The following is a 26,072-nucleotide window of genomic DNA, read 5'->3' as shown; positions in this document are numbered from 1 at the left end:
GAGAGCCAGCATCAGAAAACAACGCTACACACAAAATCGCGCTGATTCTCAGAAATACGTTGCTCTGTCAACTGATAGGCTTTATTCAAACTGAGCAAGTGCGTCATAATTTCCCTGCTGTGAATTTGGTTAGCTGGCGCTTACAAAGCCCTTTTCGACACGTGCAACACATTCAGCTAGGGGCGCGTCGCCTTCGAACTTCAGGTTCTTAAACCTGGCTATATGGAGCTGTCAAGGGGACGACAAACTGGTGCCTTGACATCTATAAATTTCCACTCAAACATCGCATTCCCAGCTCAAGACAAGGCAATAGTACTGCGTTATAGAAGTCACTATTATGGTTTACTTAATGGTAGAATACGTATTTACATATATAGATATAAAATTATAAACAGGTAAAAATGAAATAAATGAATGTACAGTAATTATTTCATTAAATAATCAAAGTATTTAAACGGCGCGAAAGAAAACAGCGACAATACTTTATATGTGTGTAGAATTTTGGCCTTATTCCTAACCCCTGTCAGCTCACTTATTCTGATTACGAAATAAATACATTTTCGCCCTATATAAAAATGTGATCCCCGTTTATACAGCAGTTAGTAGAGCTGCAAGTTGGTATTCAGTAAAACTCTCTGCAAACGAGAATATGTGGGCGCGTAGGTCTGCACCTGGTAGCTGGTAAATCCTCTGGTGGTCGTGACCTCGCTCAAAGTCGGATTAGGTCAGAGAGAAGCAAGATGATAAATACGAGTATGGTTAAGTGCGGTGTATGGGCAAGAGAAGGGGGTAGAGGGAATCGAAGTTGGGTTTAGGGATGGGATGGTTATTTCGCACGGGCACTAGAACCCCTTCCCCACTAGTGTCTAAATCCATGGTCAGCCGCTGGAGCGGTTCACCGCGGAATTCTGGTCACTGCTGCTGCTGCTGCTGCTGCTGTTGTGTAGTATAGTATGCATGCATGACGTGGTGAGTGGGTGAGTGGAGAGGAGAATCAGTATATAGAGTGGTCAGCTTGCCGCCTATGGCGAAACCTGATCCCATGGTCAGAGCTCGACCAGAGTGTAGCCACAACACAATGGTAGAGGTGACCGTGGTGGCAAGTGTTGTAACACGTTCGCACTGTTTCAGTAGGTAAAACGGAGCCTAAATATCGCTTCTGCCTCATGAAGGACGTTTTGTTGCCATCATCATCATCATCATCATCATCATCATTTATGTCAGACCTAGCAGGTAAAAAGATATGTTGGCCCTATGCGTAATTAATTAAGCTCCGCTCCATGAAGCCGCGCGAGAGAGTGGAGATACAGCGCCGCCATTCTTGACCTCGGCACTAGGTTGAGATGAGTGGTCAGCTTCACGCCCCCGCCGCTTTATCCCCGGGGAAAAGGCTCCGGTGTCCCATTGGCTTGAAGGCTGGGTGGACCCCAGAGTCTGTCTGGACGCTGTGGAGAAGAGAAAAATCTCTTGTCCCTTCCGAGAATCGAATCGTGGCTGTGCATCGCGTCACTATACCGACTGAGCTATCCCAGCTTACCAAATTGAGCTCTGCCGATTCTGATTTATAAGAATTGATCTTTCCATCTTTTTGATTGTCTTCCAGGTTGTTTTGTTCATTCAGGCAGTTTCCGTGGAATTCGTTCTTGTCACATGTTAACAGTATTTTCTTTGGTATTCTTTTATTTTCTGTGTTATGGTACATTCTTGCCTTATATGCAACTCCCTTTCTTACGATAACCTGTTCCTGGTCGCAAGAAAGGCGTTTCTGCTGACTCAGTCCGACGTTCACTGCGTTGCGGAGAGCTGGTGCTCCTAGAGCATCGTAAAACGTTATCAGTGTTTGAAGAAAACCGTCTTCTGGAATGTGGCGCCGTGTAGATACTGTATTAACCTACGTTTCGGAGGAACGTATCGCCTCCATCTTCAGGGCAGAAGAAAAAAATCCGCGAGTGATGAACCAGCGTGAGCAGGTGCTCCCAAATTTTCCGAGAAGTAGTGGGTCTGGAACGGTGTCCACTCAGCCTCGTGAGGATAACTGAAGAGCTCTCTGAAGGAAATAGCGGCTCCGGTCGAGAAAACTAAGATTAACGGCCGTGGGGATCCGTTGCGCTGACCACGCGACACCCTCTATCCGCAAAAGTTGGCAGTAACTTCGCCGACAAGCGGCGGTCTCTCGGTCAGTATAGTTCGCTTCCGGACTACAGTCACGGAGTTTGCTTCGTTTTATGTGTGGCGTACGTCTGAAGGACCGAATAAACTAGGAGCAAGATATCAAAAAAAAATTGCAGCGTTTGTTTCAAGAGTTTGTGTAACCGGACGTGCTGAGTTCACACAAGAAGAGCTTGTGGGGAAGATATTACTTGTCGACCGCGATAAAGAGCGATCCTCGCTCTACCAGACGTCATTATCAAGACCGGAGCCAGTCAGTTATTGAAATTTAATTTAAAATTCTAACAGAGCGGCCCTCGAATATCCAACTATCCACTCCTTGGCTTTTTCATCAGTCTTGAGAAGTATCGCATACGGGGTGGTTGTCTGGCTTATGTGGAGTTTCATCTCGCTCAAGTAATGCAAGAAATGAATGCTCGGGAACGATCGCAAATGAGATTGCAGCACCAACTAATGCTAGTAAATAGAGCTGCCGAGAAATATTCCAGACGGGATAAAAGTGTGCCATATATTAAATCAACATCGAAGACAAATGAGCCAACAATTTCTGACGCTACACAGCTATATATATATTTTTTTTTCCTTGGCACTACAGCCCCAGTGGGCCTAGGCCTACCTCCATGAACTTCTCCGTTCACACACAGGTATATAACTGTCCATAATAATAACGTTACAGTCAATAACTGTGAACTATGTAATGTACTATGTGTCAGTAATAATTCAGGTACCATGAAACATCAGTGTTTCGTCTTCGCTAACCTATTCCCAAGGGACGTCTCAGCTTGCACGCAATATTATCTGAGATTACCCTCGAACTTTACAACTGAACTGCGCTATCATCAGAAAAGGATACATCAATCATCAGCTGTGTACACGGCTGACAGAAGACGAAGGAAAAATTGCAGAAGAAGGAGCCCACATCCCTGAATGGCGGATATACTTGAAACAACCTGATGTTGCTGTTGGATATATTCTCTTAAGACCAACATAGGCCTAATACGCCCACCCACTTCTGACTTAAATTGAGTGTTAAAATTGCTGAAAATACGTACTAAGATAACGTCAAAAACAAATTTAGTTGAACACAGAAGCTGCTAGACAACAGTGACGAGGTACATCTAGAAGTAAACGCAGAGAAAAAGTAGCCATACGAATTCACTTTTCGGCACCGTAAAGCGGGACTACATCGTAATGTACATTAAAAACAGCAGTGGATCCTTCCAAAATGTGGCAAACTTAAAATGTATGGAATGGGCTGTAACAAATAAAAGTTGCTTTCATGGGGGAAATTAGAAGCAGACTGTTATCAAGAAATGCTTGCTATCACTCTGTTCAGAACGTTTTGTCATCTCCAGTGCGATCGGAAAACCTAACGATTAAAATAATGTGTAATTCTGAATTCTCTTTTGTATGAGTGTAAATCCTCGTGTGTCAAATTAAGGGAAGAAAATGTGCCTGAGGAATTTGAGAAGAGGATGCTGGGGAGAATGTTTGGACCCAAGAGGGATGAAGTGGCAGGAGATGGAAATACAGTAGAACTTGGTTATAACGTCATCAAAGGGACCTAAAAATAGTGTCGTTATAAACGAATGTCGTTGTAACCGAAATGGGCACTTCCACAGTAGCCTTATGTTAGTCACATAAAAATCTACCAAAAACCGAGTTAAAATGTTGCATTTTTTAGTGAAATACGTAGTTAAGTACAGACTAACGTAACATTAACGTGGAATTGCCCAAATGTGTAATATCAAAGACATATTACAGCGTTTTTCACTGACAATACACACCGCACTAATACTGTATATTAAAGGTAGGCCTACTCACCAAATTACAGTAGATTACATCAATTGTTGTGCCTTACTGTACCTAGATACGAGTACAGTAATCAGTTATCTTCATCTGTTTCCTGTTACTTGCCCAATACACACTTTCTAAATTACGTTCAATGTCCATCACAGAGAAATTCAGGAATGAAAATGACGTTACATACGAGGTTGATGCATTTGTGCATGTCGTACTAAGCAAGGTATAAAAACAGTTGCTTTATGAGGAATTAGTTCGTACCATTGAATATTTGACGCAATAGACAAGGTGTCGCAGAAACCGATGTTGCTATAACCAAGTTTTACTGTATATCACAGTTTGTATTCATAACCAAATATTAAGATGATTAAATCGTGGAGGATATGATTGGTGGGGCATGCTGTGCGCATGGAGGAAACGAACTTCATAGAAAGTCTTGGTCGGGAAATCAGAAAGGTCACTGGGAAGATCTAGGCGTAAATGGGAGGATACTACCGAAATGGATCTTGAAGAAGTAGGATGCGGGTATAGATTGGATTAATCTGGCTCCGGAAAATTACTGTAGCCGACAAACTCAAGCGCCAACCCTTTGCATCAGCGGTCGTTTCCCAGTAGGGTAATTAATGGCTTCGGTGAGCAAGGATTTATATCAGGGAATATTGCGTGTTGAACCTTAGTGGGCGCAGAGTAGGTCAAGGGATTACACAGATCAGGACAGCGTGAATTGAATCGGTCTCTAACAGTTCGATTCCCAATTGATGTAGTAAGTTCACTGGCACTGGATGAATAATGATACGACACTTTTTGTAAATAGCACACTGCAACGTTCACTTTTTTTATAACTACTTAGCTTATCACACATGATTAACTTTACTAGAAGTACAAGCGCTAGTGGTACAGGTCATCGAAGTACACCTGCGATACGTAGAACTAGTAGAAGTACCAGTCACAAGTGCAAATCGCAGAAGAACTGAAGAAATCGTCGCTTGAGAAGAACTTCCCTCGTCACCGAGAACCCCGATTTAAATGAACTCTCTAAGTGGGGCTTGCCGAAATCTCAGTTTAAGTAAGAATTTCTGATTGCGTTCGCGCGCATTCCCAAATGCTTATAACAGATGGGCTGTCAATTTTGATAATCGGATATGAATTGTGTTTAGTCAAACAAGTTTCGTCGGTGCATTCCATAAACGTATCGTATAATACACAGGCGAGATTATCGCGCTTAAACACCGTTCATCCGCTTGCGTGTCTTGAAGTCCTTAAAAGAAATTCACAACAAGGTAATCCGAAAAATATCCTTAATTGCACTTCTCTCCTACACCTGCCGAGACAAGCAGTTCATCCTGAACACCTGCTTCCACTGCTACATCAACCAGATTTGGCCATACCAGGGTATCTTAAGGCGCGTCCACATTACTCGTGCTCGTTCGCGTACTTGTGCGACTCGCTATGCTCGCGAGTAATGTGGACGATATGACAAGTCACGAGAGAAGCAAATTTTAAATTTTTAATTTAAAAACTATAGCCAATAAATTAAAATACGACTACAGCCTATACACACTACGAGTAAATATACGGATCCTCACGCGCCGAAGCCTGGCGAGCAACTGAAGTAGTGTGGACGAAGATTTACGAGCACAAGTAAAAGCCAGACGAGCACGAGCACAAGTAATGTGGACACGCCTTTATAATCATGTGTATATACCAGTGCGTATCCTGGGTTCGAGGCCGGGCTGCACTGTCACAGTACTAGTGGCTCGTTATTGTTTGAACATGATAATGAACCATTGGATTCCATAAATTTCTGGGAATTTCATGACTAGTTGAGCAATTATGAGGTTCCCAAGGACTCTGATCCATGGAGTTGGTACAATAGCAATTTATTTAAATGAATATTACGGAATCGAACTCATACCATCCAGAATGCTTCAACACGATTTTTTCATGAAGTGTAACTATATTTCACTCATTGTCTTCACTGTGAGCAGGTACATAGATGGATATTTTTACATGTGCGTTATTTTAACGGTGTGAAAGTATGGAGTGTAACCGAACAGACTGGTGTATCACTGACGCGCTATTCTCGTATTTTGAAGGTTTCCAGTTCGAATCTTGGCCTTGTTACATTCTGTACTGAGATTGTTCATGGCTTTCCTTAGTCCAGGCGAATACTAGGATAGTAATTCCAAGTATGCCACCATCCTCATCTACTTTAAATCCCTATGAGTTCCATACACATGATTACATCCTCCTATCATTCGATGCAGTATAGGCCTACCTTCTACAGTGGAAACGGTTTCGTTGAAGAATTTCCCAACTGAACACTAAATTTCCAGTCATACCAATGGAGCACGATTTTTATCGTATCGTTATTATTATTATTATTATTATTATTTATACTAGTAATATATCCGGTCTAGAAAACCGAAATTAACGGCCGTTGGGTTTCGTTGCGTTGACCACGCGACACCATCTATCCGCAAAAGTTGGCACTAAACTTCACCGACAAGCGGCCGTCGCTCGGTTGGTATAGTTCGCTGGCAGACTAAAATCACGGAGTTTGTTTGACTAGTAATATAAGATTTTATTTATGTTATGAGATCCTTGTCCTTCCTTCAAGGCTACAGGAACTTCTTGCCATTGGCATTTTTATTTTCTTCTTAGGGATTACTGAGTTACTCTTGGGCCAGAAGAGATGAAGTGCGAATTGCCCCTAAAATGAATGACCTTTGATAGAACTGATTGATCAAGTAATAGTGTTAATAACATATGGGTATTTTAAGATGATGTGCTGGATTAAACAGTTTTGCTACCAAGTAGATACTTGATTACACTGGGAACCACATAAAAGTAAAGCTGTGGAAGGATTCCGCTTCTGTGGCCGAGGATGATGCAGGGAGAAATGCCAATCTCATTTACATGGAAATGAGATGGAAATTGTTCGTATATTTTCGACGTCGGTTATTATTATGGTTTAATACTTGCATGCAATATAATCCGACCATCACGTTTGGTATGTGGCAGGGGACCGTGAGGGTTGGTGGAAAGGGTTAGCGTGCTAGGTAGGGGCTCGGCTAATAGGTTGTTATCCGGTTGGTAAAATCCCCATATGACGTCCACATACAGCAGGGGAAAGGGTTGAAATTATTACTGTGGGCGGTCTCCCCGATATTAGGTGTGTAGTAATGCTCACCTCTCATGCTCACAGCACTACCTGTACCATGTCATAACGTGTCTACAATTTACATTTTCCGTGTTAACAAACACCAACATCAATGTAATCTTTATGTTTCTTGATTAAAAATGATGTGTTTTGGGGTCGGTGTTCTCTGCTGATGTTTATTAGAAACATTTTCTGTCCCACTTACAGAGATACGTAGGTGTGTTATGTTTATATTGTCTGATTATTGCAGGCAGGCAACCAAACGGGCGTTCAGGCTAAGTATGTACAACACAAACAAGACTTGTTGAACACAAGTTAGGACAGACTACTGAATTTTTTACAATTTTTACTCTACTGTACCGACATTGTTTGTGTACTTTTAATTGCCATTTTTCCATTTTTTGATCGTTTGAACAACGGACGTACTAACAACTTAAAAAACATAGGTATCTAGATACACCCTCTCCTCTAAGAGCCACGTAACTTCAAACGCCTCAGACAAACGACCTGCTTTGTAATTACACCTATGTAAAACACTTAATAGAATCCCAGCTCTTTACTTTACTTATTTTATTGTGACATGCACATGAACAAAGTCGTATGTTCATTCACGACCAATTCCAAATTTAATATTTTATTAAAGTCCATCCATTCTATGAACCAGGGTACGCCTTACATTGTGTACGCAAACTTATGGGAAAAAACATCTACTGTATGTGGGACTCAGTTCCCATCCAATGTGTGAATACAAGAAGTGTCTTCAAAACTGAAACTAGAAACTTTTGCAATACTGTCGTAACGGTGCACGTCATTAACCAATGACGACGTACCAGTGTTCACAAAACAAATGGCGTATATTAGTGTTATTAATTTATCAAATTATTAATTGTAAAAATGACTTGATAGGCAAAAATAATCACTGAATGCCGTGGTATATGGTTTCTCCTACGGTACAGTTGTCGAAAATTTGGTTTAATATTGTTGCGCGGACTTAATGCGGGGAGAGTTTAGTCATTTCCACGCTTGTGCGCGCACATCGCCGTCTGGCATGCCAGACTTACCCTCTTCTCACTATTTCTAGAAACTCAGTGTGCCTCGCCTCTCGCACACTATTCAAGAATAGTGTTTTTCAACCGCCAAATCGCAGCCCAGTACCGGGCCCTCGTATTACAGAAAAAGAATTTACTGGACCGCGGTCTGACAAAGGCTGAGAACCACTATTCTAGAAATAAAAGAAGGAAAGGCAGTACACTTGGAGTCTGCGCTAGCAACAAGTTGCTTGGTTCGCTTATGGTGAAACAGTACGTGCTGTGACAAAGTGTGTAGCGAGTTTTGTATTCTCAGACGCAAACTAACGAATGTAAAATGCAGTAGTATATATAAGCGTGTGTTTAACACTCCTGCTGCCGAAAATGTTTAGTAATTCGTTCCTTCGGTCCCATAATACACAACAATTGAGAATCCTGTCTTGTAACCGTTAAGGCTTGAATTGTCTGCTACGGTACGACAGAATAACTTCGCCGCGGAGCACACATAAATAAAATAGATATCTGTGAATGTGTGTACTATTGGCCCCTCGCATTGAGGGAAGAACATAAGTTGAGAGAGTCTGAGAACGGGGCTCGAGAGTGAATGTGTGTACTATTGGCCCCTCGCATTGAGGGAAGAACATAAATTGAGAGATTCTGAGAACGGGGCTCGAGAGTGAATGTGTGTACTATTGGCCCCTCGCATTGAGGGAAGAACATAAGTTGAGAGATTCTGAGAACGGGGCTCGAGAGTGAATGTGTGTACTATTGGCCCCTCGCATTGAGGGAAGAACATAAGTTGAGAGATTCTGAGAACGGGGCTCGAGAGTGAATGTGTGTACTATTGGCCCCTCGCATTGAGGGAAGAACATAAGTTGAGAGATTCTGAGAACGGGGCTCGAGAGTGAATGTGTGTACTATTGGCCCCTCGCATTGAGGGAAGAACATAAGTTGAGAGATTCTGAGAACGGGGCTCGAGAGTGAATGTGTGTACTATTGGCCCCTCGCATTGAGGGAAGAACATAAGTTGAGAGATTCTGAGAACGGGGCTCGAGAGTGAATGTGTGTACTATTGGCCCCTCGCATTGAGAGAAGAACATAGATTGCGAGAGTCTGAGAACCGGGCTCGAGATTATGTTTCTGAGAGCGAGGGAATAACAGGACAAAAATTGTATCATAATCTGCATTATTTGCCAGACATTCCTTGATCAAATCAAGGACAGTGAAATGGTCAGGTCATGTAGTGCGCATGAGAGAGAGAGAGATAGAGAGAGAAAAATGCATACAAAATTGTCATTGGGAAACCTGAAAGCAACCTACACTTGGATGACGTAAGCGTAGATGGTATAATGATATTAACACGAATCTTGGAAGAAATAAGATGAGAGGTTGCGGACTGGATTCATCTAGCTGAGAACAGTGACTGATAAAATTTTCTTGTCAACACTGTATTTAATATTCGGTCTCTAAAAAAGGCGGGGAATTGTCAAATATTACCCTCTCGAGAAGGACCCTGCTCGCTGTAGTTAGGTAGGTAGTTATGTGTACTGCCGCTGATAAAATTCTGTGCATCTTCAAGTTTTCTTTATATGGGTAAAGATAATTCAGCAGTCCCAATGGAAAAGAAAGAAAACATATCGATTTCTAAAGATTATATTTGCCCTGTTATTCAGGTTGAAGGGGCTAAAATTGGCTATCAGTTTAGCTGTGCCTGGGGTATGTAAGTAGGAAACATGAAGTGGAGGGTGAGGGTGGTGCAGAAAGAAGAGGCAAGATTAATTCCACTTGAATAGCACAAGTTAATAGCAGCAGTTTAGAAGCTATATAAAAAGAAAATGCATAACAGTAAAGGGGGAGAAAGAAGGAGAAAACACTAGATTTTATTTCACCGCTGCCAACATTCTGCAACCCACCCCTTTATGAATATAGACGACCCTTCTTTTTCATGCTTTTTTCTTCTTTTATTTGAGTTTTTTTGACCTACCCTGGCAATTTTCCATCCAGTATAGAGTGGCCAGGCGGGAGAGTGGCTCCCTTCTGATCTAGTCCATAAGGCTGAAGTAGGGAAATGGAATAAAAAGTATGGAAAAGGAAGAATGAGAACAGTACCGAAACAAAAGAAAATCGAGACATCTGAAGGTACGAGTATTCTGCTTTTCTGTCCACGGTTTACATATTTATAGTTGGTATTGTAAAAAATATTTTATTGGATGTCTAGATATATATTTATGATCTGCCCCTAACATAACAAATTTCACTTGTGTGCATACGGTGATCTAATAGGTGTTACCATCATGTGCTAAATACAAACTTCGCAGTGTTTTACGTAGTAAAAATTAACATTAACAAAAACTGTTACTTTCCCTCTACTTGTGTTCCTGTTTTTAATTAAATGTTAATTTCGCCTAGTTTGGTGCCAGCGCCCGTACATTTCGTGTGAAGAGAGTTCGTTTTTAACTTGATCCCTAGTCATGTATGTTTGTGGGTTCTCATATGTATCTCCCTTCTCTGTTCAACACTAGGATGCAAGATACCAACACCTCACACTCCTTGGTGAGGTGGTGTCAATTTGTAGTGACAGCCTTTTTTTTCTTTTAATTCGCTTAGTGGGGGAAGGGGGGTGGAGTCCAACTGGGTCCACTCGGCACATTGGCCACTGATTGGCCTATTGTATCCTGCCCCGGGTGATTATGATGATGGACATTTGGTGGAATGAAGACTGGCAGGGGAAACCGAGGTACTCGGAGAAATCCCTCCCCAACGCCACTTTGTCCACCATAAATCCCACTTCACTTACTACAATGAATTGCTGAGGTGTTCCTCCGCTACCAGGCATCGTATTCAAACAAAACCTGGACCCCTGATAGCCGTTCTGATTCGCTGATAACGTATGATGTTCTAACTGAAACTGTTGTGGTCTCTGTTGATTGCTGCTAACGATGATGGATGTGTGCCGTCTCACTGAAGGACCTAGCCGCCATGAAATGCAGCCCCCCCCCCCAATCATACGTCGTTAGTGAATGTGCTTGGGTTTAAAGCCTGGCTGGTAAAGACAAACTTTAAGTCGTTCAAGAAAGATCTCATGTGGAAGGAGCTGATGGTAACACGTCTGAATGAACCCTGCCCCCAGTCCAAGTCTGTTTCATAATAGCGGCCTTGGAAGATTTCCGTATTTAGGAAATTATGGTCAAAATAAATCGCGTACAGAAACAGACCTTATAAAGAATATTTTTTTCCCCTTGGCACTACAGCCCCAGTGGTCCTAGGCTTACCACCATGAACTCCGTTCACTTCGGTTTTCCTAGATCTTACACAGGTAGGACTCCTTGGGCGAGTGATCAGCTCGTCGCAAGGCCTCTGCCTGTACACAAACACAGAAAAACGCACACAAACATCCATGCCCTGAGTGGGAGTCGAACCCACGATCCCGGCTTCCGAGCGAGCGAAGACAGTGCATGCCTTAGACCGCTCGGCTACCGTGACCGGCTATAACGAATTTAACATACCAAGATGCATAATTAGATTAATAAACAAATAATAAATGTAATAAATAAATGTCTTCTGGGATGTGGCGCCGTGTAGACTGTAGCCTGCAGCCACCTGCTTACGCTGGTTACTCGCTCGCGGATTTTTCTACCCTGAATATGGAGGCGAAACTTTCTTTCGAAACGTCGGTTCACACAAGATCTACACGGCGCCACATCCCAGAAGACGGCACTCTTCATTTAATTACTGAATTATAAACAACGACATTGATTTGCGTTGGTCTCTAATTCAGTTGTAACAAAAATTTGAATTGGGTTTCTGTGTTACGAGTTGTTCGGGAGGACATCAGCTCTGAGATGCGCGAAAGTGACAGGCCTAATTATAAACAGGCCAGTGTTACTGAAATGGAATTGAACACACGACGTTAACTTAGTCACAGCACTCGATACATTTGAGCTTCGCTTACCCCCAAACTTTTGTTCCTACGGCAAAGCTACTGCACAATTTCAGAGTCCATAGCTCATGTGTAACCGAACATGCTGTACGAAAATCAACTTGTGTTTCAATATCAAAATGTCCAGAAGTTCCCAGTAGTAGTTTTCTTTTCCTGAACTAGTGGTTCGGTGAAGTTTGGTTTCAAATGGATGATGGTTTTGGCGTTGATATGATCATCTGTGTTGTATTTTAGCGTCCTGTTGCACTGATTCATATGCATAATGTGTATGTACGTGTATTAACAGTCTTCAAGTGCATACAGTCTCATTTACTACTTCTACACTACATGTTTCGGCAGTATGCTGTCATCTTCAGGACACATCCAACGATACAACGCATGCAGCCACAAGAGTAGAACACATCATAAGATACACACAACATTAGAAATATAAGAAGAACGACTCCCATGTGAATGATCAATAACACACACGAATTTAAAATATGACGCATGAGGTAATAGGTTTTAACAAGTTTTAAATATATAAACTTTATTATTATATAAGGACGTNGTTTTGGCGTTGATATGATCATCTGTGTTGTATTTTAGCGTCCTGTTGCACTGATTCATATGCATAATGTGTATGTACGTGTATTAACAGTCTTCAAGTGCATACAGTCTCATTTACTACTTCTACGCTACATGTTTCGGCAGTATGCTGTCATCTTCAGGACACATCCAACGATACAACGCATGCAGCCACAAGAGTAGAACACATCATAAGATACACACAACATTAGAAATATAAGAAGAACGACTCCCATGTGAATGATCAATAACACACACGAATTTAAAATATGACGCATGAGGTAATAGGTTTTAACAAGTTTTAAATATATAAACTTTATTATTATATAAGGACGTATACAAATTTAATGTTATTTGTAAATGGACATATAAAGGCAAGCAGTGAAATGGTTGACGGATCGATACACCTGAAGATGGCAGCATACTGCCGAAACATGTAGTGTAGAAGTGGTAATGTGATTGTATGCACTTGAAGACTGTTAATATATACACATTATGAACATGATCATCTATATTAATTTTTCAGCCGTATTTCACTCACAGCACACTCTAATCTGTCAAAGACACATGACGACATGGCACACAATTTCGCCTGACGAAAATGTACGAAAATATGCATGATCATAATTCTGTAACTGCATGTAAGTCCTAAATGTTTTATTAAGGACTGTATGTACTACTATTATACAGCTGGGTTTGCTCGATTGGACTCAGTCTGTTGCACCTGCTCACGCTGGTTCGCTCGCGGATTTCTTCTTGTCTTCTACCCTGAAGATGGAGGCGATACGTTCCTCCGAAACGTCTGTTAACACTATCTACACGGCGCCGCGTCCCAGAAGACTGCTTTCTTCAAAGTCACCGCCTTGAAAACCTCAAATCTTACATATCTGTACTGGTCTTTCACATTCATTTCACTGTTCATTCACATTACAGGGCGATCAGTGATGTACTTTAAGAAGTTTCTGTCATGTCTTCATAACACTGAAAATTTATGAAGGGGTAGTAACGGTTGATCACTCTTGTAGCAGGTGGCAGATGTTAATGATGCTGGAACCAACGATCATTTGGCTTCTGCTTCAAACCCGACCTCATCCTCTCGCCGAGGCCAGTTGATGCATAATATGGGTCAGCTGTGGCTCCGTGCTGAAGTACGTGATTTGGAGTCTCGGGTTCGACATCGATGTGCCACCTTTTCCCCTTACCTGGCTGTGGACAGTGATGCTCTCATTCATCACATGCATTTAGTGAAGCAGTTGGTTGGAGCTCGGAAATTCATCATCCTTATTCCATCAGTTGGTACGTACATGTTTTAATCTTTGGAATTTTTTTGTAAGGGAACTCAGTAGGACATTCTCTGCCTGCCATGCTCTTTGTGTGCCAGAATCTATTAACATGTGTTGAAGCGTATAATTGAATGTCAATGTAACACTGAGGCAGCTGCATCCTGTTTATCTCCAAATTCTTGATCCATAACACCAATAATAATTCAGCTCATTTCATATACTGAAGTGCTGTACAACAGCTAAAAGACAGTTGCAGACAAGCACTGAAGAAAAAAACGTTAATGTAGAAGCTTTCAACAAACGACAAATGGATGATGAAGAAGAGAGAATACACAAAGAACACAATACTGAAAACTAATTAAGTAACACTAGGAGCCTGAACAAAGAACCTTAAATATTATTTTGTGACTGCCTCTGTGGTCTAGTGGTCAGAGTTCCTAGCAATAGATCCAGAGGTCCCGGGTTCGATTCCCGGCGTTATCAGGTTTTCTGAAAAGTACTGGGTCTGAAATGGGCTCCACTCAGCCTTGTGAGGATAACTGAGGAGCTATTTCAAGGAAGTAATAGGTCCAGTGTAGAAAACCGAGATTAATAGCTGTGGGGATCCGTTGCGCTGACCATGCGACACCTCTGGCCGCTGAAGTTGTCACTAACTTTGCCGACAAGCGGCGGTCGCTCAGTCGGATAGTTCGCATGAAGACTACAGGCCATGGAGATTGTTTTTTTTTTGTTACTGTTTTAACAATATCTATTAAAGAAGAGCACACTTTTAAAAATATGAGTATATCTGAAGACAGCATTTGCCACAGAAACACATCTAGTTGAGTAACTGACCTTTGCATAATGGCAAGCAAACTCCAGAAGTTGAAAAGCCTCTGATGCATTAGTAGATACACTTAAACTAAGGGTATCAAAAATGGATGAGCAACTAAGTTTGTTTCCTGAAGACACCAATGAGAAATAAAGCATCAAGGAATTGCCACCTAGACTGTAGTGTTAAAAGATTCATTCTAACTAATACGTCATCTCTGTTATCACAAGTGCTATTAAGAAGTTTGATATAACATTAAGGCTGCAGATTTTCTTAAAATTCTTTCAAGTTTACAAATCAGTCAGTGTAATGGAGGTGTAGGCAGCAGTAGTATACGCAAGCCAGATCGGATTAGAGCATTATACAAAATTGTAACAGTGGATAGTCAAGAAGGAAAGTGTAATATGATGAATCAGACGTAACATCTTTGAGTAGAATCTAAAGGGCTTTAACGATGGTGGATAACACACAGAATAACTGGGTTTTTGGACTTTTTCCATTGTCCGGAATTCTAGGAAATAGAAAACATGACGTTTTGGAAGCTAGATCTGTTTCCGTCTTCAGGTGAAGAAGGAAGACATGTACTCAGTTGGCCCCCTTAGAAAGATCTCACCTGAAGATTGAAACAGATCCAGTTTCCGAAATGTCATGTTTTCTATATCCTAGAATTCCAGACAATGGAAAAAGTCCAAAAACCCAGTAATTCTGTAACATCTTTGAGCTTTGTGAAAAATGTGAAAAATGATTGAAACATGGTTTGCATGTGTGACAGTTCAGGAATTTGTTAGGCCATATAACCATATGTTTTATTGTATTTTGTTTAAAAGAACAAGGATGTATATCAAAATGTTTTCATTATCCATGACCATTAATGGAACTACATTGATATTTCAATTATTGTGTCATGAATGTGTATATTTTCAGTACTATACCTTTTGGCTCTAAGTATAAAAGTTTAATTGCCTCTTATATTGATAAGTTCCCAAACGCTCTTCCAATTGAAAAGGTACTTCGCGTATGAAGACATTTCATGTAGTGGAATATGAAAACTGAAATGTGCCTTAGGTGGCAGTGTTGGTCATCCCTATATTAGCATTGGTTCTAACCGCACTTATTCCACTTTGGTCTTTATCACTTTTCAGTATTTTGTACAGGTATATTTCACTTTTAAATATTTATATCTTCTACATATCACAAACTAGAATGACTGGGACAATGTGTTAATATGTTATGGAACACTCAGTTGTTTCAGCACTGGATGAACTGAAAAGAGAGATTGGAAGGGCGCGTGAGACCATCCGTTGGCTTGAATCGCAGTTCCAGAGAGGTAACCGTTTTCTGCGAGCCCAACGTTCACATGAGCGACTTCCTATACCTCTCATCAAGTACCCCAAGAAGAAAGATAAAGAGGCGTGGTGAGCTGATTTTATTTCAGTTATATATATTTAAAGTGGAAGATTTGATTGAATATGGTTCTTGTGTAAAATGTAAAATACGTTAAAAACGTTTATACAACTTAGAAATTTTGATTTAGTTTTGTAGTTAGAAAAATACTAGTACTGTTATAAAGATTGTGACCTGGAATGTGATGCCATGTAGCTTGGTACAAAGGTACCATTACAGAAAAATCTGCTGCCTCCGTCTTCACGCTTCTTTCCTGAAGATGGAGGCAGTAGGTCCTTCCAAAATGTTGGAACCTTTGTACCAAACTACACAGTATCACATCCCAGAAGGCTAATCTTAATATTCACTACCTTAAGATAACTTTGAATCTCATGGAATTGTCTGACTAGGATTTTGCAAGCTGTTTCATGTGTAAATTAAAATGGAATGTGATAATTCTATTGTTGCTACCCAGCTATTACTTCAGAGGCAGTGAGACAGTCAGTGTTTCATAAGGCTGCTCTCCCACTGGTGTAATTGGTTGCATGCAGCCCATCATCTGAAATAAGTTGCACTTTGCACTCATACATTGAAGTGACCAATTGAATAATTAGCAATGAGCACACAATTAGAGTACCACCTCACTGTTTCTGTGTGACTATGCAACTGATCACCCTCAGCTATGTTAATGAAGTATTCTGCTGTTTGGAAGTATGATCCACTTGGAATCTATTCTTCCGCTTAATAAGATGGGTAAACACATCAAATATTGCTGTCACTGAATGACCTAGGAATTAAATAGTTGTAGAATACTATGTATACACGAAAGGAATTTTGTATTTCAGGCTGTTTTTCCAAGTGGTAGAATGCTGCCATTATTTTAGCCAGAAGACAGGATTACATGAGAAACATCCGGAGACAGCACTGGTGACACTTCTGACTGGACAGAAGAGTTATGTATCTGGAGGTATCACCAGAGATGAAGCCACTAAAAGCTTCAGTTCCTTGGGGGTTGCTAAGTCAGCAGGTGAGAATGAGTTCCTTCCTTTTTTAATACAGCCATTTTATATCGGTGCAGATAATAACCTGCGTAGTTCTAGTACCAGTTCTGAAATTGTAACTTAGATAATTTATCTTGTTTGCCCTGTCTGGCTGTTGGCTCTTGTGATGAAGTTCCAAAAGTGTGATAGAATTCAGTTTTCATCATGAACTAATTTTAGGCTGCTGTTGTGATAATTAAGATGCGCTTAGTTAAAAGATATGGAGTCTTGCTCAAAGAATCATCAGCTCCTGAGAAAACAGAGCCTGGATTATCAGCTAATATAATGCACATTGTAAACATGAACGTGCTTTTCTTAAAGCATATAATTGTTCAGAAGAATTTGCCTTCACAGTAGGTGCTCAAAATGTCTCCTTTCAGCTGTTAAACAACTTCAGGCCTCTTGAAAAGATTGACACTTTTTTTAATTCACTGACATCGGTAATATATTAGTATATATAACATAGTCACAGGACATGTAGATTTACTTGTGAGTTGATCTCAAAAGAAAAATGTAAGTTCACATTATTGTACCTTACTGAAAATTAAGCATAATTAAGCCTTAACATAGTGTGGTTGACCAACTGGTGGACCAACCATCTGTGTCCATGGTCGTTTGTTAGAAAGGCAATTAATATTTTTGGTAGAGAGTGGATTTAACTCGGGGAATACTGCATATGGAACCATAGTGGATGCAATTTAGGTCAGGGAATTGCACAGATCAGGACAGCATGAATTTAAGCAGGCTCTAACAGTTCCATTCTCAGTTGATAGACATGTGATCAGTTTATTAAGTTCACTGGCACACAGTGAATAATAATATGGCACTTTTGAAATAGCACACTGCAACGTTCACTTTTTTACAATTGTGATAGCTTATCACGCATGATTTACCTTTACTAAAAGTACAAGCGCTAGTGGGACAGGTCATCGAAGTACAAATGTGAGATGTAGAGCTAGTGGAAGAAGAAGAACCAGTTACAAGTACAAATAGCAGAAGAACTGAAGAAGTCACAGGAGAAGAACTGCCATCATCATCGAGAACCACAATTTAAATAAACTCTGTAGGCGGAACTTGCCGAGATCTCTGTTAAGTAAGAATTTCTGATTGGGCCCGCATGCACCCTCAAATGTTTATAACAGTCGGACTGTGAATTTTGATAGTCGGATATGAATTCTATTTAGTCAAACAAGTTTCGTCAGTGCATTCCATAAACCGATAAACGTGTCATATAATGCACAGGCGAGATTACTGTGCTTTAACACCACCCATCCCCGTTCGTCACTTGAAGTCTGTAAAAGAAATTCGCTGCAAGAAGGTAAGAATAAGCTAATCCGAAAAGTATCCTTGTGAACAGCTGCTTCCATTACTGCAACATCAACTGGATTTGGCCATTTCTGGATATCTGTATATCATGTGTATATACCAGTGCGTATTCTGGGTTCGAGGCTGGACTACACTGCCACAGTAGGATATTTGATATGTCTCCTGTTACGTTGGATCACCACCTGAGTTGAAAGGGATTGCATGAGAACAACTCTGGAACAGAAACGACACAAATAATTTAAAATCACAATAGGTTCTAGTCATTATTTGCCCAGATTTGTCTTAGAAAAGAAAAAAAAAATGGAAATAATGAAATGACCCATCCCACAAACTCAATATAGATTTTAGAAATTGCAGTACAAGTATAGGAGAAAAGAGACATTAATTGTGTCATCCTCCGCAGTAGCACCTCACAGTAAAAAGTCCTTTATACTTGGTTCTAGACATATAGACATCTGTAAATATGAATGGCATAAGAAATGCCCGTCTTTATTCAGAGTTACTTAGTTTTCTCTATTGATTTGTTTGTGGATGTACAGTGTACTCTTTAATATCCGTATAGAAAGTAAACTACATTCAGTATTATAAGCTAAATATGCCATATTGAATGGCTTAGGTACTCAGTCACCACTAAATATGTTATTACTTATGGGAAGAAGTTATTTTTGACGAAAGAAGGACTTGACTTATGAAGTGACCTTTGGAACAACCCAGTCATAAGTGGAAGATGAAATGTACTACTACAAACACAAAATAGAGTGATTTAGGCATTATTGGAAGTTAAAAAATTGGAAAATGCAGAGATTTTATGTAATACGTAAGTGATTAAGATGGATTCAAGCATGTAACAGGGTTTCTGGATTAGTTATGTTTATGGCTTCTATAGTTTCCTTCAGCTCCTTTGACCATAAAAGAGGCTACAGTTGTGTTCTTCTGTATCTGTGCCATTCATAGTCCATTGTCATCACTTTTATAATTCTTTGTAATATTAATTTTACAACAGGCCAGTATTTAACAGTCACTAAAGCATAATCATTTTTGTTATTCAATAGCTAGGGCAGTGAAGGTAAAATATTATCATATATTATATTAATCCAGAGAACTGGGAATAATGAGATGGATTAACTGTTTAGATATTATAATAATTTCAGAAAATATATTATTCCCTTTACTTATTATTTCCCTCTTTCAGGCATAAACTTGGAGCATATAGAATCATATTATGCCAAATGGAAGACATCAAGCAAGAGTCATGGTTGAATTGCTTGCTTCGTGTGCCAGGTGGAAATGCTGGATCAAGCTGAGATACAGGCAGGAAAGAAAACCTGTAGGGATAAGAACAGCTGACGGACAAGGAATGAGGAAAGAGGAAGGAGTTACAATTGGATATGCAGACATAATAAATACAGGAAGGATGTTATGCTGGAAAGATAATACTGAATTCAGTGTAATCAGAATATAATGTTTTTCGTTGAATAATCAAGTTACTTAAGTATTTTACTTGGCATTCAGACTTGTGGAAAATTTCCAACATACATTAGACCACTTGATAAATTTCATGGTAATGTCATAAAGAAAAACATTATGAATGGATTGTAAGTTACACAGTCAGGTTCAGCAACTAAGGGGAAAGGGCCCCAACTGATTTAAAATAATTAAGTATTTCTAGAATCTTGGTGTTATACTTTCTTTAATTAAAAGAAATATGTGTAATATTTTGTGCCTTTCCTTATACCTTTGTATGTCTCCTTCTTAATGTTTCCTTATCTTTTGAAACTTGTGCCCAGGATTGGCAACTCTTGCTTTTACTTCTCATGTCTGCCAAACATATCCAAGGAACATGACGTCAGTGATGTTTTCATAATTTAGAATTCATGACTATATGAAAGCAAAGCAAGAAATGATCTTGAAGTTTTATTATGTAACAATAGGTGTGGTGTCCAAAAACTGGATTATATTATGTCTTAAAGATCATGTGTTACTGAGAATTTTGACTTGTTTTATTATTTATTTTTTACCTTGTTACCTCTCCCTATTTCCTGGTGGAATTAGAAATGTATTTGTGGTTGTGACATTATCTGACAAAGGATTATATGTAAGTAGTTATAGCCTTCTGACTTGCAATGCTTTATAGTTTGGAGAGAGCCTAATGTTTTAGAAGAACATGTGGCCTTAATACTTAAAAGCTATAATGACTTCATGAGTACCCCATGCATTGTTTCAATTTGTTAACAAAACAGTAACCCACTTTAGTGCTGAAATAATGCTGTTTGTGTGGTGAAAGTACTATATAGTGTGTTGTCTGCCAACAGCTAGTAGAGCAATTTTGTTTGGGTGGGGGCTTGGGATTAGGAATTCTAAAATGTGCCAAGCAGGTTACCCATGTAGAATGTATTCAACCTTTTCCAGACTGGTTTTTATTTAAACTAACGTTCCTGTTAGTGTGGTTACATGGCAGTTCATAATTTCTTTTATTGAAGAGATTCAGATAAACAGCCATAAATGCTGAGATATACTGGTACATATTTCTTTCACAAATTTTCTCAAACTCCAAATAAATCTAGTCTCCAAAGGGAAGTCTTTTTAGATGAATATTCTTGTGTATAGCATGGAGTGGGTTACATAGTTGAGAGGTACCCGGTTCAAATTGTGGCTGGATAGTGTACTAACCTTACTGAGATTTTCGGCCATTTTTCTCTGTTTCGCCAGATAAAACCAGGTGTGTATTGTATTAAAATAAGCATGATAACTTCAAAAGCTATCCCAAATCACATTTTTGAACATGTTAAATAATCTTTGCATTAAATACCCATCTAGTAAGGAGTAATGGCACAAAGACTATTTACCTCACTTCCTTCTTATTCAAACAGAATTATAAAAGAAGCATCTCTCAGAAATAGAATACATAAAATGAAATTGAAAATGCCTTCAATTAGTAGGATGGTCATTAACTTCAGTCACTTACATCCATGTAACTCTTTTCGATGATGAGTTCTGTAATTGTGCAGGACTCAGTCTGGGCATGGGATGGGTAATTTAATGGGTTAATATTTCAGGGTAGATTGTTGCGATTATGGGATCGGTTAAGATAGGCAATTTGCCTAGTAAAATTTTGACTCTGCCTGGAATGTTGTAGTAATGGAGAAACACACCAAAAGACAAGTCACGATGATTCACTTTGGTCATAAAGTATATTTATTGTACTACACCAGTTCATATTCCCTACAAAATTAAGCCCTGTGGCAGTGAGATGAAGCAGTATCTCCCTGTTCCCAAATACCAGGCTATGAAGATGTGTAAGTATTTTGATGGTAAAACTAGAAGCATTTTAACTGCTACTACACAGGAGGTGAGTAGTCAGTTTCACACTTATGGGTTGGGGAGAGAGACTCCATGCTCATCATTTTGCCTGCATGTTTTTATATCTTATATTAAGGTAGAGCATTTGTGGGGGGACAGTCCTATACATAATTGTGGTGTACCATCAAGTGCTCATCTTGAAGGAAATCTGGCAGACATAAGAGTATGCAGGCAAACAAGCAAGAAGGAGGGTGTATGTCTGGCCTAAGACATTTTAGCCCCTGGTACTGAGTGGGAGTCTGATGAAAGGAAAACAGAGTTGTTCTTAACATGATAAGGGCAGAAAAATTTTGTTGCTCTTAGGGGCTGAGCTCTAGTTTATGCCATACTACTCAAAAACCTGATTTCCTCCCAACTTCTCTGCCTGAGACCACTTGTATCCCACAGCCCAGATGTATGGATTCTTCAGGTTCCTTGGTGAAGAAGTCAAAGTCAAGCATTAACTTAACATTTTCTTGTTATTCGATTCTAAAGTAGTAGCTTATGTTCAGCAACAAATACGAAATCAACAGTAGAGGGATTGCTAGGAAACTGTTTTTTCTGTTAGGTCCGCCCCGAGGCTATATAATGTCATGAATCCCGCGGAAAAAATCTGGTCGTGGGCCTCAAGGGGTCTGACGCCAAGACAAACTGACTAGCGGTAAACCGCCAGTCGTAAAGTAACTGACCTTGAATGAGTTAGTTGAGAATCGACTCATTAGAGTTAGCAGTCGGGATGTGACGAGAAGATTTTACCTGTGATATATTGAGTACGTAATTCAGTGAGACTGTTATAGTTCCTGTGTTAATATCCGTTGCCAGGAAACGGTGAAGACCCTGACCGAGAACGCTAGTCTTTGTGCGAGAATGGTTTGTAAAATGTGGTCACGAGTCGTGTGCTAAAGTGCCAAATAAACCTGATTACCAATCCAAACCCTGTCTATAGTCACACACCTAACACGTGACAATAATAAAATGTGAAGTTGATAGAAGCCGTTGTGAAGGCGAGACAGAACACCGCTAGCTCTCATTTCCAAGTTACACTTCGCTGGGCACAGTCACAGAAAACCCACAAGGAGGCAACTGAAATATACCCCCCTCTCGTGTAATCTCGGAGTGTATGTAAACATATGTGAACTTCAGTCAAGGTTTTTCTACCGTCTCATAACATATGTTTTGGCCGTTATATAATAAGTGGTTGCACTGATTATACCAATGGGTCAATCTATTTATTGTATCAGATTCAAAACACTACATGTTTCGGTCTTGCTGGCAATCTTCATATCGACACATGAAGAATCTCGAATATATTGTGCTTTTTGCTGAGTATGCAGCTTAAAATTGATCCATTTTTGGTAAGTTAAAGTTTCCTAATTGGTGTTGTAAAATGTAAAATTTACAGTTTGTAAATTTGTAAATATACGTAAAACATGCACATATATACAAGTCGTGAATATACTGGGTGGTAGTTTGAGTGGTGTATTCGTCTTTTTATGCGAATTTTGGTATTATTCCTATATACGTGTGTGTAGCATAGCTGTAGGTAGTTACAGCTGGTGTGTTCAGAAGATTATCATGTTCTCTTCTGTGTGTCTTGCCCGCGTGTACACGTATATGTGAGTGTGTGGTTGTTATATGTAGCAATGCTGGTTTTGCAGTATTGGATATGCACCTTTTTGATTTCTGTGAATGTAGGTATCTAGTGTGTAGATGGTGTGTGTGCTGTGGTTGCTTTTATATGGGCTATATTTTCTGTTCGTAGCGTGTTCCATAAATAGTTTGTATGGGGAGTGGTGCGAACTTAGTGTGATTGAAGTCACACCGACCCCTAAGCTCTGTCTTGCCTACTTACAATGCATTCCTACCTTTAAGTTTATACACTTTCTCCTGGACTGCTTTCCCCCACAGCCATTTCCGCGGGGTCAGGAGTTCTCACATGAATGGAAAACATGCCAGGGTACAAGGTTGGATGGAAATATCAACGGCCAGTAGTTTGTGCGTCGAGTTCGTATTTGTTTACATCATAAAGAGATACGTCGGATTAACAAGGAGTCCTGCGAAGAACTAATCGCCTTCTTTACGTTCACTACGCTTCGAGTGTTTGATACGACAGTAGGAAAAAAACTATGCTTTATGCAGTCAATAAAACAATACGATTTGGGAGGTTTCATTGTTGCTTTTACCGATGGGAGGGATTTATGAAGTTCGACGTTGAGATTGCTTCAGTTGGCATGATGTACATACCAAGTTTCATAAAGATTGGTTCAGGCATTCAAGTAATATTAAAGTTTGAGAGGCTGCAGTGTTGGTATTGCAGATGGTACGAGTATATGAAGCACGCCGTTGAGATGGTTTCAGGCGGCATTATACTGCGTACACATACGAAGTTTCACGACGATCGGTTCAGATGTTCAATTAATACTAAGCTCATTACCTCAACTGTTTGAGATACTGCAGTGTTTGTATTATTGATGGGAGGGATTTATGAAGTATACCGTTGAGTTGCCTTCAGGTAGGATGATATACACGTACATACCAAGTTTCATAAAGATCGGTTCAGGCTATCAGAAGTGGGGAGAGGGGCGATACACAAACATACAGCAGTGCTCTCACACAGGCCTTTTTTTTTTTTCATTCTTTCAAAATAAGGTAAGTAAGCTAATAAGCAATATTTTTTAATTTAATGTATCCTTGTATCTGGCTGTGGTCCGTACTCCTCTGTATCTTACACACTTCCACAGCCACAAATTCATTCAGCAAAATGTTTTATTGAACCAGTCAAATTTTGAAGCTTCTTTATTGGATTTAAATTCCTGACAGCGGTGACTAGCAAGAGTATGAGCTCCTGTGTTGGAATATCATGCAGTAGTTTGGAGAGAGGCCGGTCACGGTAGCCGAGCGGTCTAAGGCATGTACTGTCTTCGCTCGCTTGGAAACTGGAATCGTGGGTTCGAATCCCACTCAGGGCATGGATGTTTAATTTGTGTGGGCGTTTATCTGTGTTTGTGTACAAGTAGAGTCCTTGCGACGAGCTGATCACCCGCCCAAGGAGTCCTACCGAATGTGTAAGATCTAGAAAAATCGAAGTGAACGAAGTTCATGGAGGTAGGCCTAGGCCCACTGGGGTTGTGTGCCAAGGAAAGAAAAGAGTTTGGAGAGAGCTCGACATTTCGGAGGAATATATCATCCACCTTCAAGGTCGAAGAGTTCCCGTCAAATGACGTAGTTTTAATAACGGATATCCAGTACTGTAACCTCTTAAGCTATGAAACTCGAACATGAGGATCTTGCCATATTAATTGGTCTGTAAAATTCTTGCGCGTTAATACGCTGTTAAGTTATAATTAAGGCGGTTATGAAAGCAAATTTGTATGAACGATCGGCGGGATGGGAGAAGCAAAACGCCTCCCTGTACTGGGGAAGGGCGTTTCATGGAGAAAATTGATAAGAAGGGGGCGGGGGTAAACTCATTAGACGCCAGTAATCCAGCCGCACTAAATGAGACGAAAAGTGAGGGAGGGGGTGGAGAAGTACGAGGGATTGTGAGAAGCGAATGAGGGTTCTGCTCTTTGCTCAACCGGATGATTATAATGAACGTTCGAAATTACAAAACGACAGCAGGTCTGAGTAAGCAATCTAGGTGCATTTCAGTAGCAAAGAATTTCTGGATATCAGTTCAAATAAACAGACGCACGTATCTACTTGCATGTGGTTCTTCGTGTTCCCTCTGCAATTCTGTGGACAGACTTAGCCTTAAGTTTCCCTTTACTGTAAGTAGTGGCGGTCGTGTACTCTTCGGCCAGGACAGAACACTGGGATCGCAGATTCGAATCCCACTCGGGGCATGAACGTTTCGATGTCTCTCTTGGTTGTAGTAGAGCTCTTCCGATGGATCGATGGCCCATCTAAGTAGACCCGGAATACCGCCTGAAGGATCTATGATATATCTGTGATTAGAGGGGACCAAGGTTCATGTCGCGCTGTAGGTTCAACAAGAATGCAATGTTACGCTAATTATAATTGAGGAAGGTTTTGTTTATATAATTTGTGTCACTCTTATTGCTGCGATTTTAACGTAGTTTTAGATAACCTACAACTACATACGTGTACAAATCACCGTATACCTACAACACACAAGATTAATACAACCACATGTTTCATACTTTGGAGATGTAAGTATTGTGACGGGATATGAACAGTTGCTAGGCAACGCTTCGGTA

General features: G+C 40.2%; 1 protein-coding gene across 2 annotated transcripts in view; it reads left to right on the top strand.

Moving 5' to 3' along the window:
- The window catches only part of LOC111865579 (protein SMG5), an 89,758-nt gene extending 69,257 nt beyond the window's left edge, over positions 1-20,501 (top strand). Inside the window, exons 12-15 of one of the 2 annotated variants that reach the window (XM_023853735.2) lie at positions 13,699-13,966; positions 16,008-16,179; positions 16,993-17,174; positions 19,706-20,501. In XM_023853735.2, coding sequence (XP_023709503.1) covers positions 13,699-13,966; positions 16,008-16,179; positions 16,993-17,174; positions 19,706-19,773 — 690 coding nt within the window. In that variant the 3' untranslated portion in view covers positions 19,774-20,501. Of the gene's footprint in view, positions 1-13,695; positions 13,967-16,007; positions 16,180-16,992; positions 17,175-19,705 lie in introns of both variants that reach the window. The other variant, XM_023853734.2, reaches the window with a different exon arrangement.
- Positions 20,502-26,072: the final 5,571 nt, after the last annotated feature.

Source organism: Cryptotermes secundus, unplaced genomic scaffold (assembly GCF_002891405.2).
Source record: "Cryptotermes secundus unplaced genomic scaffold, Csec_1.0 scaffold1019, whole genome shotgun sequence".
NCBI classification, from domain to species: domain Eukaryota; kingdom Metazoa; phylum Arthropoda; class Insecta; order Blattodea; family Kalotermitidae; genus Cryptotermes; species Cryptotermes secundus.
The sequence above is the reverse complement of the archived record's forward strand: the minus strand, read 5'-3'. Positions and strand labels throughout refer to the sequence as shown.